This window comes from Molossus molossus, unplaced genomic scaffold, assembly GCF_014108415.1.
Source record: "Molossus molossus isolate mMolMol1 unplaced genomic scaffold, mMolMol1.p scaffold_m16_p_19, whole genome shotgun sequence".
Lineage (NCBI taxonomy): Eukaryota > Metazoa > Chordata > Mammalia > Chiroptera > Molossidae > Molossus > Molossus molossus.
The window spans coordinates 18658904-18676649 of NW_023425354.1; the positions used below are offsets into that span (position 1 = coordinate 18658904).

A 17746-nucleotide genomic window follows, 5' to 3' on the forward strand; every position below is an offset into this window, starting at 1 on the left:
CTCCCTGTGCCTTAGTTTCCTCTCATAAAATGGAGAGAATGCTTTCTTATTTTTATATTAGAGAGAACATCTATACAGCTCCTAGCACAATGCTAAATAAATGGCAACTATGAAGTGGGTGGAGGTAGCTGGTATAGGAACAGACCCCAAGACATATACCCTAAGACCCTAGAGTTCTAGACAACTTAAGATAGGGTCTATGTACTGAATAGAATTATCTTTCCATGGAGAATAGTTTCCAAAACATCCAAACCTGGTGGACCATTGATGCTTTGCCCTGGAAGTAATTTGACAGGAAGGCCTTTTGGAGGAACTAGACTTCACCTTGTTTTTCTCCTGCTTTCTCTGACTCCCTGACTAGCTATTTACCTCCCCAAGATGCTCTGCTCCTGAGAGAGTGGTGATAACGCTGGGAGTCAGGTGTGTTTTCACCCCCAGTCTGTCCCCATCATCGATTCAGTCTCAAGTCAAACAGACTCTGGTTTTAGCCTATTTAATTTGGCTGAAGGAAGAGGGCCAGCCCTCTGATGATCAAATATGGGTCACTGGGAGGCTTCTCCCCTACCACAGGCTACATAATTATTTATTTAAAAATAATTAACTAAAGATATGCACAGGAAACAAAAGCCTTCTTTACAAGGGAGTCTGGCAGGAGGGAGTCAAGAGCCATTTGGATAGCCCAAGGTTGCTGTGGTTTTCAAACCTGGTTTTCTCTCCCTAGCAGAACTTCATTATATGAGAAACACAGCAGTGGACCTACTCTATTTAAACACAGATGGGCCTAGACCCCTGTACATTCCTTTAAAGACCTCTGGCTGAGGGATAGTGTCTGCCTGGGAATTAGGGATCCCTGCTTTGATCTCCACTCTGCCACCAATGTGTTGGGTGAACTCCAGCTTCCTCATCTGTAAGCCAGAGAACTACCAGTTTGGGGAGGGGCTGTTGTCACTGCAGAGTGTGGTGGGAGTGAGGCATGAGGTGGCTCATCAACTCCACATTTACCTGTGACCTTTCCCACTGATGCTTTTCTCACTAGGAATTTGGAGATCACTCTGGACCCTGAGAGGGTGACTGTAATCAGCCAAGTTCCTTAAAGGGGGTGTGGTGGTAGAGGGTGTATCACAAGGTACCTACTGGTGCACTTATTAAAGGAAGGAGAGGCCAGGTCCTTGTGTATTTCACAAATTCAGAAGAGGGCTTGAAATGAGAACGAAAGTAGAGCAGTGTCAGGAGCCAGGTGAACCTGGGTTTAGATCTTGGCTCTATCACATAAGAGCTGTGTGACCTTAGGGAAGTTGCTTAACCTCCCTGAACTGTGGTTTCTAGATTGTTAATATCTACCCCTTAGCTTATTGGAAAGAAGACTGATGAGTTAAAGATTCCAGACCATGCTTGGCATGCTTGCTCAAGACTCATTGATTCCTCCTACTTTGGAACTGTCTTTGTCTAAAAGACATTTTTGGAAAGGCTGAGTTCACAAAACCTTGTTGAGCACCTATCATATGCCAGGCACTGGGCTAGGGAGCCTGTGTTAAGAAGTGAAATGAAATCTTTTCTTGTCCTTCACCACTGTGAGCTCTGAAAATAAATATGTTATAAGGGCTCTGGTTTTATATATATATTTTTTACCCTCACCCGAGAATATTTTTCTATTTATCTTCAGATAGAGTGGGAGGGGGAGAAAGGGAGAGAGAGAGAGAAACATCAACATGAGAGGGACACATCGACTGGTTGCCTCCCACATGACCCCGACCAGGGCTGGGGATGAACCACAACTGAGGTACATGCCCTTGGCTGGAGTCAAACCCAAGACTCATTGGTCCATGGGCCGATGCTCTACCGCTGAGCCAAACCGGCCAGGGCTAATATTAACTGGCCAAAGATGCCAACTTAATAGCCACAGAGGTCCCATAGGAGAAATGACAATGCCATAAGGTGGCCATATACCTTCCACTTAACTTCCTGGCTCAAGTCACTGATTGGCCACATCCCCATCACTGGCCCTATAAACCACAGCAAGTGTGTCCAGCAGAAGAAACCTCAGCTGGAATCTAAAGACACCCGGAAGTCCTGCTGAGGTTATGTACCTTCACCTGTTCCTAGTCCTCCGCATTATGGGTGATGATGCTATTCCTGAATTTCTGACAGCATGTGGGACAGAGACAAATAATTTGGTTTCTGTCCAACGTGACTGGTCAGATGTGTCAGAATACGAAAGACGCTTATGGTTCCAAGAAGCCAGAATCTCCATGTCCTGCCTTCTCGCACCAGCACCCATCTCTGGGGCACCCTTCACGCTGCTGCAGCTTGGGATTTCTTTCTAAAACAAAACTGCACCATGTCACTGCCCTGCTTGGAAACCTATGATGGCTCCTCACTCCATCTGGAAAAACTCCAACATGTAAGACTGGCAGAGTTAGGTGTTTATGACTGCAGTTTGTCTTATTTGTATCACCTCTTACCTGGTAGAGCACCTGCCATTCCTCGCATAGGCCCTGCCATCTCCTGCCTCTGTACCTTTGCCAATGCTGTTCCCTCTGCTTAGAAAGCTCTTCTCTTCTCCTCCATGTCACATCCTTTAGGAGGGCTAAATGCCACCTCCTCTGTGAAGCTTTTCCCTGATTCATCCTGATAGTTATCTGCTCCACCCCTCGTATTTTACTTGTAGTAGAGACTTACAGCTGGAGTGGGTTACCCTGCACTATAATGCTCTGATGATATCTTTACTTCTCTCTCTCTCTCTTAAAGGAAGAGATGGCATTTTATTCATTGCTGCATCCTCAGAGCCTAGCAGAAGGCCTGAATTGTGACTACTTATTGAATGAAGGAATGAGCCCTCAGCTGCTTTGAGTATCCATGCCCCACAACAAGGAAGCATCCCTCTGGTGGAAGGAGAAAATACAGTCAGTTCTGCAATAATGTCTGTACTGAAAGTGTGGATTTCTTCCAAGTCTACCAATATATTAGAAAATAATTAGAATGCAACATGAATTTCTCAGTTAAAGAATTTAGAAATCTGCACCCAGCTGAAAGGAGCCACACAGGAATACACTAAATGCATTTGTGTGCATAGACGTGCACGCATGCACCTGTCAAACCTCTACCGCCTACTATCAGTTCACTGCTTGTGCTACAAGCCACACCTGGAGTTACAACCATCCTTCCGATTTCCAGTCACCCTCAGCCCACCACTTCACAGTCACTCACAAGTTGCAACCTTTCTGATGCCCACATCCATAGCAAACTGCAGGACTTTTTCAAGGCAAAGTGCCATATTGTTTTATAGCATTTATGTATTTTTAAATCACTTAACAGGTGTAAAACTCTGCTGATGTTTTTATTAGATGCTTATCTTTTTAAAAGGTGTCACTGACAGAGTTTTTGAGTATTGTACCCTTCACCCCATTTTTCCCCATAAGCCTCGTGGATTTTATGGCTTGAGTTTACAAAGCATGGTGGTTTTGCCCTGGCCGGTTTGGCTCAGTGGTTGGAGCATTGGCCCACAGTCCAGAGAGACCTGGGTTCAGTTCCCGCTAAGGGCATGTACCTCGGTTGCAGTTTGTCCCTGGCCCCGGTTGGGTTCGTGTGGGTGGCAGCCACTCAATGTATCTCTTTCACATCGATGTTTCTCTCTCTCTTCCTTCGTCTCTCACTCCCGCTCCGTTTGAAGATAAATGCAAAAATATCCTCGAGTGAAAATAAAAAATAAATAAATGAAAAATAAACAAACCAAAAAAACCAAAGCATGGTGGTTTTTATGATGCGTATGCTGGGTTCTATAGAACTGACCGTGCATCTGTGTTCAAAGACACACACCGATTGCCTTACGGGGGGTAAAAATGGGGTGACCCCAGAGAGGGGCTGCTCAGTGTGTAATTAATAGCAGAGATTGTTCAGAAACCTGTGCTTGGGGGCTTAGAACCATACTTTATAGAGCCCCAGGTATCTAACCCAGCTCTCCAGTAGTTTCAAAAAGCAGCTGAGACTCCAATTCCATAATTCCAGAAATCTGCAGGGCACCAGTGTCCAGACACTTTAAGCTACTACTCTCTTTCTATCTCTCTGCCTTGACTCTGATGATTCTGGGCCTGTCCGCTTTGGGGTTTGGGCATTTTTGTCTACAAAGTGGGAATACAGATCTCCCTTCCTCAGACGCCAGGAGAATGAATGAATAAAATAAGGTTAGACAAGCACTGGGTTTTCCGGGGAGGAAAGAATGCTGGGCAAACAGAAGAGTAATGCCAGACCGGAAAGCATGACCAGAATTGCTCGTTTAGTAAGGAGTGAAGGGGGAGGTAGGGCCGCCTGGGCAATGCCAGGTTCAGCTTGCCCCTATGTGGTCTTTGGCACTGAAGCCTATGGTCCCTTTCCCTGGGGTCTGTGAGCTGCACCCAGAATCTGGTGGGATGCCTTTCACCCTTGATATTCAAAGCCAACCTCCCATCCCTGATAATGCAGGAATGTTCCTCTGGCTGGTGGACCTTTGCCAGCAGGAGTGAGCGTCCCAGCCACCAACAGAGTAAACATTACTCAACTGGCCAGGGCTCTGTCACACACATTCTTCCCCTGTGTTCCTAACCTCATGCAGAGACAGCCCAACCCTGGTGGGTCTAGAAACTGGGAATTTCAACTCAAGCAGGAGGGATCACGCAAAGGAGAAAGCTCTTCCAAAAGGAAACAACCATGTCCATCAATTATGGGTAGACGAGCTGTTTGTCCTCAAAGGGCTGGGGAGGGGACCCGGAGGAATCAGGCCAGTCTTGACAGGCTCAGTCCTGCGTCCTTAGAAATCCATTTCCTCTTTTCGAAAGGAGGAATCACTTTCTTGGGGAGAAAAGCAGAGACACAAATGATTCAGTCTAGTGAACTGAGACACTCATTTGGGATAAAAGAATATATGACCCATTCCCAAGCTTGAGAATGGAAACTCCAGAAATGAAGGCTCTCAAATAAGTTAGCATTGCTGCCTCAGTTTCCTCACTGGGAACACAGGACCATTGCCTGTTCTTATTAATATTAGCACTTTTGAGGGGATAAAGATGAATGTATGCAAAGAGTTTAGGAGATTAAAAACCTGCAAACATGGGAGGAAAAGCTGATGCAAGATGAAAGCAATTTAAACACTTGGCTGGCTTTAATTCCAGATGTCTTTCTACCTGAGGTGGCTGAGTTAGGAGCCCAATTCATAAGAGGAGAAACACAGACAGGCCTGCGGAGATGGTAAACATTCTTGAACTCAAGGAGTAAAAGTGGAGTGATACTTAAGGGAAGCCCACAAACTGGTTTTCTTCTAAAAATCAAAGCAAACGTAACCAAGAAAAGGGGGGAAAAAAAAAAAGCCTTCCACCTAAAGCATCTTGGCTGAGAACAGAAGCTAATGTACACGGTGCACCTGAGAATTTAAAATTGCACATGTAGGGAGGTCGAAGGGACTCAGACTCCGCCTGTCCTCCCCACCAGGTCCACCAGCCACCACGCAGGTTTCTGCAGGTCAACATCAGATGGTTTGCAATGAACTTCAGCCTACAGACCGAGGCTGCCTGGGAGAGAAGTCCCCACATATGGAAGTGTTTTACACAGTCTGCTTCTCAGTGTGTCACAGATGCTATGTGACACAGGGGAGATCTGAGGTTTGAAGAGGAGGGGATTTTCATGACCTCTTGCTAAGGGTCTCCCAGCAAGTCAGTGGTACTTGGAAGCTGACACTTATCCCTCTTCCTCATAAGCCCCAAATTGACTCCAGATATGTTGAGACTTCCATCACAACCCACCAATAGTTTGAAACAATTTTATTTACTTGTTTCTTAGCTGTGTCTCTCATTGGAATATAAGCCTGATGAGGGCAGGGCGTGGCCTGCCTTCTTCATTGTCTCCTCAGCATCTTGTACAGAGCCTAGCCCGGGATAGGCTCTCATAAGTATGTGTTGAATGAGTAAGTGATGGATGAATGACCTATACTTCAAGCCTGACTGAGGGCTCCACACTCCCGTCACTTTTAGTCTGTTGAACTGAGCAGTGGAGAACTGATAGGGGTATCCATTTACCTTCTAAATCTCCCAGTTTTCCTGAGCTTAGGGAGAGGCATATGTTTTTAAGGAGGAAGAGAGGGGAGGGAGAGAGAAGGAGAAAGTGAAATTAAAATATAATCACAAATAAATAGTATGGACACAGTGGGGCAATTTCACGTCTGAAGATGCGAGGTGGGTGTGCTGAGGAGTATGATGCAGCAGGACCTCCTATTCACACCTGAGATTTGGGGCAATGCTTTATCTGGTGTAAAAAAAGGGCCAGCGGGATGCCTGCGAGGCACCCACCCATTCTCTGCTTCCTGAGGCCTGAGCATAGCATCCATTACCTCGGATGCTAGCTCTAAGGCGCATGGGAACGGGTGCTTCCATTAGCCCAGGATTACCTCTTCTAAAGGTTTAAGGCTGCAGGTGGGGACCCAAAATTTAGGCTTATCATGTTAGAATCCAGTTTTATGCCACTGGGTTGATTTGGGGCTAAGGAGGACCCATTAATGAGGCAACATGAGTAACTTAAATGCCCTTTTCTCCAAAGGAGTCGAGAGTGAACCTAGAAAGCGTTAACAGCGGCAGCTGTTAGGCCCACAGGCCTGCTGCAGCCTGGCTCCTCGGGTCTCGTTCCTGGGGCTGCCTTTGCGGGCAGGGGCCATGTGGCTGCAACAAAGGCCCCTGGGCTTGGCTGACGAGGAGAATGATGATGCTTCTTGTGGGTCTGGGCAATGGGGGGAAGGTTATAAAGCCATCAGCAGACTGAGCCGCTGGGTGTCCACACAAAAGTCAGGTCCTATAAACAGACATCTGTATTGTGACTAAAGGGCTAATAAAATTGCCTTAGAAAAGAGAGGTTTTCCACTGCGCCCTATTCATAAGCAGGGCCCTACTGGGAAGTGACACCGGGAGGGAAGGTCCTTTGAGGCCTGGCAAGTGTCGGGGCTGCCTTGTTAGGGGGTTTGCCTGGCCAGACCCTGGCCTCTTCATCACCGTCGGTGAGGGCAGTACCATCAGCATCATCATCACCATCACCATCACCATCATCATGACGGACAGCCAGGGATCACCAGCTCATAGATGCTGGGCCCAGGGAGCACCAGGTGTTGGGCACTGCAGCTTTGGAAGGTGGTGATAACTGACTTCTATCGAACAGGCGCACAGTGAAGTGCCACCAGGTCTGCCTAGAGCTGGGCAGTTTCCTTTCTGTCTCTGTAAATGACTCTGATTCGCAAAAAGTCCAGTCCCTTTTCTAAATCTCAGTTTGCTCAACAGAAACTCAGGAAAAGTTGTTCTAGCCCTTTTCATGTCCAAGAGATTAATCTAGTTCCTTACTCAAGGAACTAATCTAGAAGAACATAAAACTAACTAGAAGAATTAAACTAAATTAGTAACTAACTAAACTAATAGAAACTAAACTAGTAGAACAGTAGAGAGATAGATTAATAATATGTTCTTCAACAATTTCCTGTAGCATTTAATGAGGGTTATTTTTTTGTTGTTGATTTATGAGAACTGTATACTTTAGTTAAGCGGTATTAACAAAGGTAGAGCTCATGACATAGAAAAGGGAAAATATGCTGTAAGAAATAATATATACATATGTTATTTAATATGAAACTAATTCCATGCTCAGCTTAACTCTAAAACTGAATAACAGATTATAACACAGGGGATTTATGCATTAAGTTCTGGAGAGAAAGCCCTCTATAATATATCTCCATTCCACAGATATATGGAATATCTACCAGGCTCCAGGCATAGGGCTATGCACTGGAGACCCAGTGATGAAGGAAGCTAACTCACGCTTACACGCTGGTACAGCCCACGACTCTATCACATGCAATACCTATGTAGTGGACTAGATTTTCAGAGACTTCAGGAACTCTCTTCTTCACAGTGAGAAGATCTACTTGGTTCGTTTCTTTTTCTTGGATGGGTAGGGATGCAAACCCTATATTTCACCTTGCAGTAGGAGGAGGAGAAGGTTCCATTCGTAAAACATCTTGAGACAAATTAAGCACCTATTTTGTGCCCATCATGCAAACTGATGTGACATAAATAGGAGATGTTGTTCAGAGGTTTTCCACTCTTGCTGAGCAAGAGCTCACTGAAATTCCCTGCCAACCCCAGCCAACAGGAAGAGGCACCCTGTAGTGGGCAGGGCCAGGAGGCTTGGGCAGGCAAGCTGCCACTCAAAGGCCCTGAAAGTGTTAACCTCCAGCAGTTATAGGTGTCTCGTTTATACCCATTATAAATCTGTTTATTGTGACTGGCCCCACCCAATCTGCTGGTGCTGTAAAGCTCTAATGGTCCCTAATAAAGGTAGAAGGCCTCTAACAGCACACAATTCCTGAAATGGGGAAGGAGCGAGGGAGAGCAGGAGGGAGAAAGACAGATGAGGAGCTTAACAATAAAATATCACAATGGTAAACCTCCCTCTGTTAATTCAAGCAGCAGAGTCCTGGCCTCCACAACCCGAGGCTCCACACAGTCTCCAAATAAGAACCTGTCTGAGCCGAAAGGTCCAGCGCTCTCACTTGCCAGAGCTCCCGAGGAGTTAAGTGATTTCCTCAAGGTCACCCCTGCTCCTTAGTGGCTCAGGTCTCCTGATCCTAGTCCAGGGCCCCTCGCCCCAATGCCTAGTGCAGTCAGGGGCCATCAGGATGATAGTCACCCCCTTCAAAACCCTCTTGCTCCATCTGGCCTAGTGATGTCCAGGCCGGACTCTACATCCAGATCTCTTAGGGAGTTTGTTGAAACTTTCACAGGCCTGACCCCCTTCCCCATGTTCTGATCCCAAAAGGTGTGAGTGGGGGAGCCATGGGTATTTTTAAAGAGCTCCCAGATGCCTTTTATGTGGCCTGGGAAAGAGATCTGAGAACCACAGATCATGTCAATACTTGGGTTTTATTGTTTCTGATGTCTCAACCGACAAGCAGGGTTCATGAAAAGGGAAACTTCCAGGGAGAAACTGCAAACCACACCCTGGTCAAGAACCAGGGAGATCCAAAGCTCTTCCTCCTCTCAATGCCCTGAGGGTTCCCGAGTCAACCCAATTACACCTTTCCTGCCAGGCACTCAGCTTGGCACTGGGTGCACTTTATTATATTTAAGCCTCCCAACAGCCCTATTTTACAGATAAAGAAATTGAGGCTCAAAAAGGCTAAATCACTTGTTTGAGACCACACTGCCAGATAATGACAACACAGTTCAAGCCCAGGCCTGTTTTGGGTGCTACACCTTGCTACCCAGGCAGTGTGGTCCTGACATGGGACTGCCTGTAACTACCTTGCCTTGGGCGATGGTATTGGGAAAGTCATTAAATACTAAAGATTGTCTGAATGGTGCTCCTCCAACTTGGGAAGGACATGCCTAATCCTTGTCCTGAGAAACTTGGCTCTTGACCTCCTGAAAGCATGAGAGAGATTGAGCCTCGTTGTTGGACTGCTCAGTGGCTGAACTCACACAGGTGTGCTTTTGTGGGGGCTCCTGCAGCCGGAGCAGAGGCAATGGAATGGCATCTTAAGCAGATGCATGTTCACAGGTTGAGGGGAGTGGCTTCCAGAAAAATCAGTCCTCAGGAGCTTCTGAGGCTACCTGTGCTCCCTGCAGGGGTTGCCTCCACCCTCCCCTTCTTACTGCTCTTTGCCTGACGTTTGGGGGAGCTTCCTCCTAAGAACAAACGCCATTAAGTTTTTCAGATCTGGCCTCCCCCAGGAATGTACCACACCCCACCTCACCCCCAATTTGCAGGTTACCAAGGCTAATTACGAACAAGCACACCTCCTTTAACTAAAGGAGAAAAATGCCCTATTAGATATAGGAAATTCAGGGCCATCTTAAGAACCTGACCTCCTGCCCTGGCTGGTTTGGCTCAGCAGACCAATGAGTTCGATTCTGGCCAAGGGCACGTATCTTGGTTGAGGTTTGTCCTCGCTCCTGGTTGGGCTTGTTCAGGAGGCAACAAGTCTCAGATGGATGTTTCTTACCCTTACCCTTACCCTCCCCTCCCCTCCCCTCCCCTCCCCCCCCCTCCCCTCCCCTCCCTTTCCTTCCCTCTCTCTCTCTCTCTTTCTCTCTCCCCTTCCCATTCTATCTGAAGATAAATAGAAAAATATCCTCGGGTGAGGATTACACATTCATGAGCCCCTCCACCTTCCCCCAATCCTTGGTGCTTCCAGGTTGCTCTCACAGTTTAGAGTATTTGCACTAAGTGCCTATGGCCCCGGCTCTGGCTCTGGAACTGCCTTATGGATGTCACAGAGCAGTCCTGGGAAGAAGGAGAAACTGCTTCATGCTCAGTGTACAAGAAGCCAACCTGAGTGCTGCAACCACCAAGGTGAGTATCTAGGTGCAAACACTCAAATCCTCTAAAAATCAGGATTGAAAGAAACCTCCAAGAGGAAAAGAGGGAACAAGAAAACACAAAAACAAACAAGACTCTGCAAGGAATGGTAGTAGCTACCATTTACGAGAGTCCAGGGTGCTTTCCATATATTCTCACTGAATCCTTCCAGCATCTGCATGAGTGGGTGTCCCTTACTTTACTCATTGAGAAACTGAGGCTCAGAGATCCCAGAAACGTGTCCAGGGTCACACAGCTAATAAATGGTCAAGTTGAGGTTGGAATTCAGACCTGCTTCTATCGCCCATGATTTGACTGCTGCGCCCACTGGATCTACAGTGTACGTTAAATGTCGGGGTTGTGGGCGGGTGGGCATCAACGGCACAGCCTACGCACTGGGATTTTTAGAAGCTCCCGGGCTGGTTTTACATTGCAGTAAGGTGTAGGAACCGTTGTCCTAGAGTGCGGGTCAGCACACTGGGATCCACAGGCCAAAGCAGCCTGTTTTTGTATGATCCATGAGCTCAGCATGGTTTTTATATTTTTAAATGGTTGGGGGAAAATAATCAAAGCAAGAATATTTTGTGATATGTGAAAATTATAAAAACATTCAAATTTCCGTCCCCATAAATAAAGTTTTCTTGGAAGGCAGCTATATGCATTCATTTACACATGGTCCATGGCTACTTTTACTCTATAAAGGCAGAGTCCAGAAGAGACAGTACAGCCTGGAAAACCTAAAATTATTTACTATTTGGCTCTTTACAAAAAAAAATAGTTTGTCAACCTTTGTACTAGAGTTCTTGTGAACAGCTAGGGTGATAACCACAACTGAATACTCCGTTCATTCATATATATATTTGTAACTTATTTCCTTTCCCATTTGTGCTTGAACTTCTTGAAAAGTGAGCAGAGGCATAAGGCCAGACCTCATGCCTTCCCATCAAGCAATTAGCTTCAAAGACCCTTGCACAAATTTCTGTCTCTCTCTGCACTTTCACTGTTTAATTCCATCCAAATTTCTGTCAGTTCCCATCTAACCTTCAACAAGTAGCTTCCAAGGGCACTTCTCCCATTACCCGCAGGCCAGGGCTCCGTGCGGGCAGGCAGCTTCCTTCCTCCTCAGAGCTAACTGGAGGCAACAAGGAGTCCTTGAAGCCTCTAGGGGTCCTTCAGGGGGATTAGGCATGGCCAGTAGGCTGCTCCCAGTGATAGGACTCCAGTATCTTCTGGCCCCTTTGTGCAGAGGCTGGGAGCCCCACCAGCCCAGCAGCTGGCCCTTTGTATGCAGGCCAGCGTCGGTCCCCTATCAGGGGGAGGTTGATGGCAGAATGCTCTGAATGCCAGGCCTCTTAATCTCATTAATATTCGGATTGTCTTCCCCAATCTAGTGGCAGCCCATGGGGGTGATACCGCAAGATAAAATGACCTTCAAATTTAACAGATAAAATGGCAGTCAGATAAAGTCCCTGTGAAGGAGAACATTGGGGCCGGGTCCACCACTGAACTCCAAGTCAGTGCAAAAGGGTTTTTTAAAATAGCAGACATTTCAAGACGGGATTTGTTTCTTTTCTGAACTGAAATCATCTGCTACTTAGGGACAAAGGGGCTTACTTACTATGGAGACATTTGCTGCCGAGATGAATATTTTTACAATTGCCCTCATAAACCCCCTCCCCTTGTCTGCTGCACAGGGAGGGGGTGGAGCTCCAGAGGTGAGCTGAGGTGCCTGCACTGTCTAAGAAGCCCCATTAAGTTGTTAAGACATTTAGTGCCCCAGACAGTGCTGACTGCAAGGGCAGTTCAAATCCCCACCCAGATGGGAATGGAGTTGTGAAAGAGATGGCTTTGTTTCTTCTCTGGGCAGGGCGCAAAATCCACCTCGGTCAGGGGCAACATTTGGGTGGGGGGAAGCAGTAAACTAGCCAGACCGAGAGACCCCTACCCTTACCCCACCTCCTTTGCCATGCTCTCCCAAAGCCTCGTTGTCACTCAGAGGGGAACAGTAAGAATGTGGGAGAAGAAGGGACTATGTAGGGATTGTGTGTGTATGTTGGTTTTCATGCCTGAAAGGTTCTTAGCATCTCTAGAAAGCAAAGAGCGATGGGCAGGGTATGACAACTCAAAACCTGTCTCTGCCACTTACTATCTCTATGAACTTGGGCAAATTAATTAGATTCTAAACATCTTACCTTCCTTGATTGTAAAATGGGGATAAGGATACAAATGGCTTCCACCCGTCAGGGTGTTATCAGGATTAAAGATGATGCATGTATGTATGTAGGTGCTCAGCCCAGGGCCTGGTACCCAGGAAGTGCTCAATCAACACTAGCTGTTATGATGATTCACTTTAGTTACAACCCTGCCACTGGGCACTTTTGAGATTTCCTTGGGTCCCGTGGATTTCAACATCAAGGAAAACGACAGCAACCACACAGATATCCTAGCTCAGGGCTTGGTTTGTCTGAGACCCAGGGTTAGATTCCTGAGGGTGACTTGGGAGATGTGAAAGGGGAAGAGGGGGAGACAGGATGCTGTGGTTACAAGCTCTGGTCTGACCATCAGGCAATCAAGTCCACTGGGCTTGGAGAAAGAGGAATAGAGTTCAGAGGGAGAGAAGAGCAAGCCGCCAAGAACTGAATGTCTCCTCTTGGGTAAAGAAGCATGGTTCAGGGTAGCTGAAAGTTATCCCAGAAGGGCTTCTGCTCACCTCTGTGACTCCCTTTCTTTCCAGGAGAGTAAGCCCTGATCTCCATCTGGAAAGGTGATACAAGAATAAGGACATTATGTGTGGGGCGACTGAAGGCTGATGAAGACCTCTGCCCCTTCCTTGCAGTGGGGTAAGTTTGCTGGAGGTGGCCAGGTGAGTTTGCTGCAGATTAGAGCAAAGGGTACAGTGAGCAAGGCCACCCCAGATCACGCAGCCAGATTCCATGGCTTGGTCCAAGGCTAGCCCAGCTTCCAGCCCATGCCAACTTCCTCCTCCTCCTCGAGCCGATCAATACGAGCACCAGTCCCCAACCAGTCCTTTTCCTTGCCACAGCCCTGCTCTCTGACCTTTTGGGGGCCTTTCTCTTGACTCCGCTCCAGAATGGAGGTAGGGGCCATCACTCCGGGCCTGCTCAATGGCCTCAGAATGGGCTGTCATGGGGCCTATAACCAGGGACAGCTCCTGCTGGCAAGAGTTGGAATGGGGGGTACAGATAAAGGCTTTCCAGGCTGAAGATAAATGGCTGCCTGCAGCCTGCTACAGTAACTTCAGGCCCCCAAGAAGAGCAAACAAAGGGTGCCCCTGTGACACTCCCTGGAAAGATGAAGGCCCATCAGCGGCAGCCAGGCCGGTTCAAAGCCCCAACTTAATTGTCAATTAAGCATGCATAAGGGACACAAAGCCATGACAACCCGGGCTGCATGCTGATGTGTGATTGTAAAGCCGGGAGGGGTGACGCTGAAAACAGCTGATTCTGCTGACAGTGTGTTTGTAGGGCACCTTGTAACCAATCAGCCGCTGACAGAGGCAAAGTGCTCCTCCTGCCACTCCTATTGTGCAGGACATTCCAGGACCAGGGTCACAGTGTGGTCATCGTGGGCAAGTGGGCTACAACGCACTAAGCGTGGCTGGGAGGGAAGGGGCTCAGGTAACGAAGGGATGCTCGTCTCTCCAGGAAGAGGCTTCAAGGGAAAGACTTGTCTCTAAGGTGCCTCCAGTCCTCCTGGCTCAGATGCTGGTGTTTCAGCGGGAGGAGGGAGGGGCTGTGGGGTGGGGGGATTGGGGCTTTGTCTCCCCAGCTCAGCCTTAGAGGTCAGTCACCACAAAGCTTTTTGCATTCTCCATCCAGTTACATCTTGGGCCTGGTTAGAGACCAACAGCCCTCACTTTGGTTGTGGGGACCGTGATGGAAAGTGCACCACGAGGCTCTGCAGCCCAAAGCCTTCCCTGAGCACTGGGCTCCAGTCTGCTGTCTGCTGAGCCCCAGGTGCTTTCCCAAAGGGCCCCATCACAGCGCATGTGCCAGCCAGCCTGGCAGCCTGAGAGGGGCACACCGGAACTGATCCCCAGTCCCTGCACCCCGGGCACCAGCCCAGCAGCCGCCTCTGCTTTCAGGCCCAGGGCCAGGACACATCTCACTGCCTCTCAGGAGTGAGGCCCCGGTGTGTGGAATTTAAAAGGAAATAGCTTTCTGCTGCCTGTCATTTGTTTCTCCTGCCACTTGCTCAGTCCTCTGTAACAATAATGATCATGATAATGACAGCAGTGATGGTTTATTGGGAAAGATGATGTTTACATATTTTCTTATTTGACCCACACACAGACCCTAGGAGGTAGATACAATCTCTCCATTTTACAGACAGGAAAGTCAGACTCAGAGAAGTTATGAGAATTGCCATGCTGTTGTCCTGGAATTAACCTGGTTGATTAGAACCCAGATTCAAAACCAAGTCCAGAGAATCTAGTCCCTGGGTGTGGACAAGGTCTAGCTTGATCAACCCTAAGTGAAGATTAAGGCTGAGGAAAAGGCAGCCAGTAGAGAAAAAAAAAAAAATAGTATCCCACAATTATGGCTCTATAAATACCAGTCTGTCTCTAGAAAGACACATAAAGCCCCCAAAGATGAGCTCAATTCCCAGACGGTTATAGGGACTCCATGCTGGTAGGATGCCTTCCAACTAGATAATAAGCTGGCAGGGCAGGGACACGTGTCTCACTCATCACCAGCATGGTGTTAGGACTTGGTACGTTCTCAGAGCATACCTGTGCTGTGGAAAGTATGGTGTGGGAATCAGCAGGCCTCAGTTCCTTTTCCAAAGTCCCTTCTAGTTCTAACATCCCATGATTTTTTAAAAGGCCAAGACTTCCGGGGACCCCAGAGAATCCACGTCTAGTAGGATGTGCCTTCTCAGACTGAACAGAGGGGTGTCTGGGCCGTGCCTAGCCTCCAGGACCTGCTGCCATCCCTCCATCCCCAGCACTCTGGGCCTCCTGTCAATACACAGAATGCCTAAGCTAACGACTCCGTGGTGACCTCACCACAACCCCAGCTTGTCAGAAAGCTGCTGGGCCTTTGTTTGGCTTGCAGGCTCTCTGACTTTGGTGTGGAGATCACAAGTCCCAGCACAATAGCCATTGTCTTCTCAATAATGCCCCTTGCCCCAACCACACCCCCTGCAGCTCCCTGCTCCAGCTCCATGGATCACTGCGGGCAGCAAGCACTGGCCACAAGTTGTTTGCCACTGTCCTCTGAACCCTGCTTTGAATTTCCATAAAGGGACTAAGTTACTCTGCAATCAGGCCAGTGTTGGGGTGGGGGCTTCATTGCCTCTCAAGAGTAACCCAAACTTTCTCTCCATGTAGTTGAGCCCTTCCTTCTGTGGGAGCTGGGTCCAGAGAAGCTCCGAGCCCTGGCCTGGGCTTCATGCTGGACAGTTACAGGCTCCTAGAGACCCTTGAAGAGGTCATGCTATGGGAGGTTACAGTGTGAAATAAATGCTTGGATACCACCTAGCTGGTAGCTCTGAGCCTTCACTGTGCGCACCCCCCATCCCCAACACATAGGTCAGCTCCAGATCTCCGGCCTCTCCCAGCAGAAGGGCAGCCAGCCGGCAAGGGGGAGACATAGGTTTCAGAACTACTCTCAGGTTAGAAATGGTGCTTGCTCTCCTTTCACAAGCCCTATCCCAGAGCAGACAGGGGACCATCACACACTTTGTCTATGTGGCCACCAAATGGGCCTCAGTAAGCACACGCATCCTGGGAAGCCAGCTTGCCCGGAAGAACTGAGCCCCGGCAGAGAAGTGCTCAACCCAGCGTATGCCTGATGCAGCACTCAGCCGGGGGGTGCTTTCTCACAATGAAGATGTGGGATTCCATCTTGACAAGCCCATACACCATAGCACAGGCATGCTGATCCAGACCGGGGCCTGGCACACAGAAACACACAGTAGGTCCTCAGCTGGTTTTGGCCAAGTCATCACTGCAAAGATTTCAAGTGACTAACTCCACCGTAACTCTGGCAGAGCAGACGCCAACAAGCAGAGGCCACCCATAGAGTGGCCCTTCCCCAGAGGTCCCTGGCTCCTCCTGCTGCAGCTGGACAGAGCCCTGATGTGAGGCAATGACAGGCAACCTCTCTGGCTGTAGTTTGGATCTGGCGCATCAACAGGGTAGCCTTCTTGGTCCAAGCTGCTGGCGGCACTGACCTGCTGAGTCAGCCACAGAGAGAGGAGAAAGAGGACCAGCGAAGAATGGGGCGAAGGGCTCCCTGGAGGCTGCGCAAGAACTCAGAGGAAACCTGGCCACCGCCACATACTATTTTCACAAGAGTATTCTGGCAACAGGAGGGGGCCAGCTATTGGGCCATCCCAAAGCATATTTTCCTCTGAAAAATCTTGAGCCAGATGAGACCCTTGAGAGAAGCAGTCCGGTCCGGTGGCCGAGGCAGTCGAGTCCAGGGCCTGCTTACCTGACAGCTTGTTGGGAGGAGAGGCGCTGGGCTGGTGGTGGGGGGAGCCGTGGGAGAGCAAGGGGTTCAGGCTGTGCGTCTGGTTGGAGCTGTAGGCGTCCATGGCCAGCTTCTGCCGGAATGCTTCCTCTTTCCTACGATTTGCAAACCAGTTGTAGACACGGACCTCAGTGACCAGGTTGGAGCCCAGGCCGTGGGCTTTGGAGGGGGAGACGCCTCGCTGCAAACATTCTGCCCTGAGAATGGATAGAGGGGAGATGGTGAGCAAGGGTGGCCAGGGGGTGGCTGGCTCTACTTGGCCCCAAACACATAATCCCAGTGGTTTTGTTAGGAGGCATGAAGAGGCCAAGGAGAGAGTAGGAGCCCGGGGAAAAGCCTGTCCCGAGAAGAAGTTGCCCATGTAGTTCTCGATGAGATGTCTAGAATGGGGCTGAACACAGGTACCAAGCAAACTCCGTTGCCTGGAAGCCAGGGGCTTAGCCTCCAGTGAAAAGAGAGCAAGCTGGGGGCAGGTAATACAGGGAAGGGTCCAGATGGGGCTTCCTGACACCTCCTTAGAGCGCTATTCTTCCCACCTTACAAAAGGCAGAGTCCTTGGCTGGCTGGCTGAGTCCCTTCACAGCGCTCTAAGGGAATTCTGGTCTTTTGGGGTTTGGACACTCCATAAGGGTATCAAGGAAGCCAGATCCCTTATTTTCACTGCAGGAGTCTCCCCAAAAAGCAGGCTGTGTGAGATACAAAGGAGGGTATGCAGAGATGGCAGCCTCTAGTTTTATCATTGCTGATGAACCCCCAGTCCAGGTGTGAGATTCTTAGACACACTGGATGCTGCCAGGGGGACAGAGCACAGCTTGAGGACTCTGTGACATGCAGAGCTGGTCGTACTGCCTTCCAACTTTCTGGCCTGACCTTTCTCACCACAT

The 17746-nt window shown here is 48.8% G+C and overlaps 1 protein-coding gene across 3 annotated transcripts in view; it reads right to left on the reverse strand.

The window, feature by feature from the left end:
• HNF1B (HNF1 homeobox B) overlaps positions 1–17746 on the reverse strand; it is a 52884-nt gene that overhangs the window by 23383 nt on the left and 11755 nt on the right. For all 3 annotated transcript variants that reach the window (XM_036268784.1, XM_036268786.1, XM_036268785.1), the window contains exon 4: positions 16824–17059. In XM_036268784.1, the coding sequence (XP_036124677.1) occupies positions 16824–17059 (236 nt within the window). The remainder of the gene's footprint in view (positions 1–16823; positions 17060–17746) is intronic.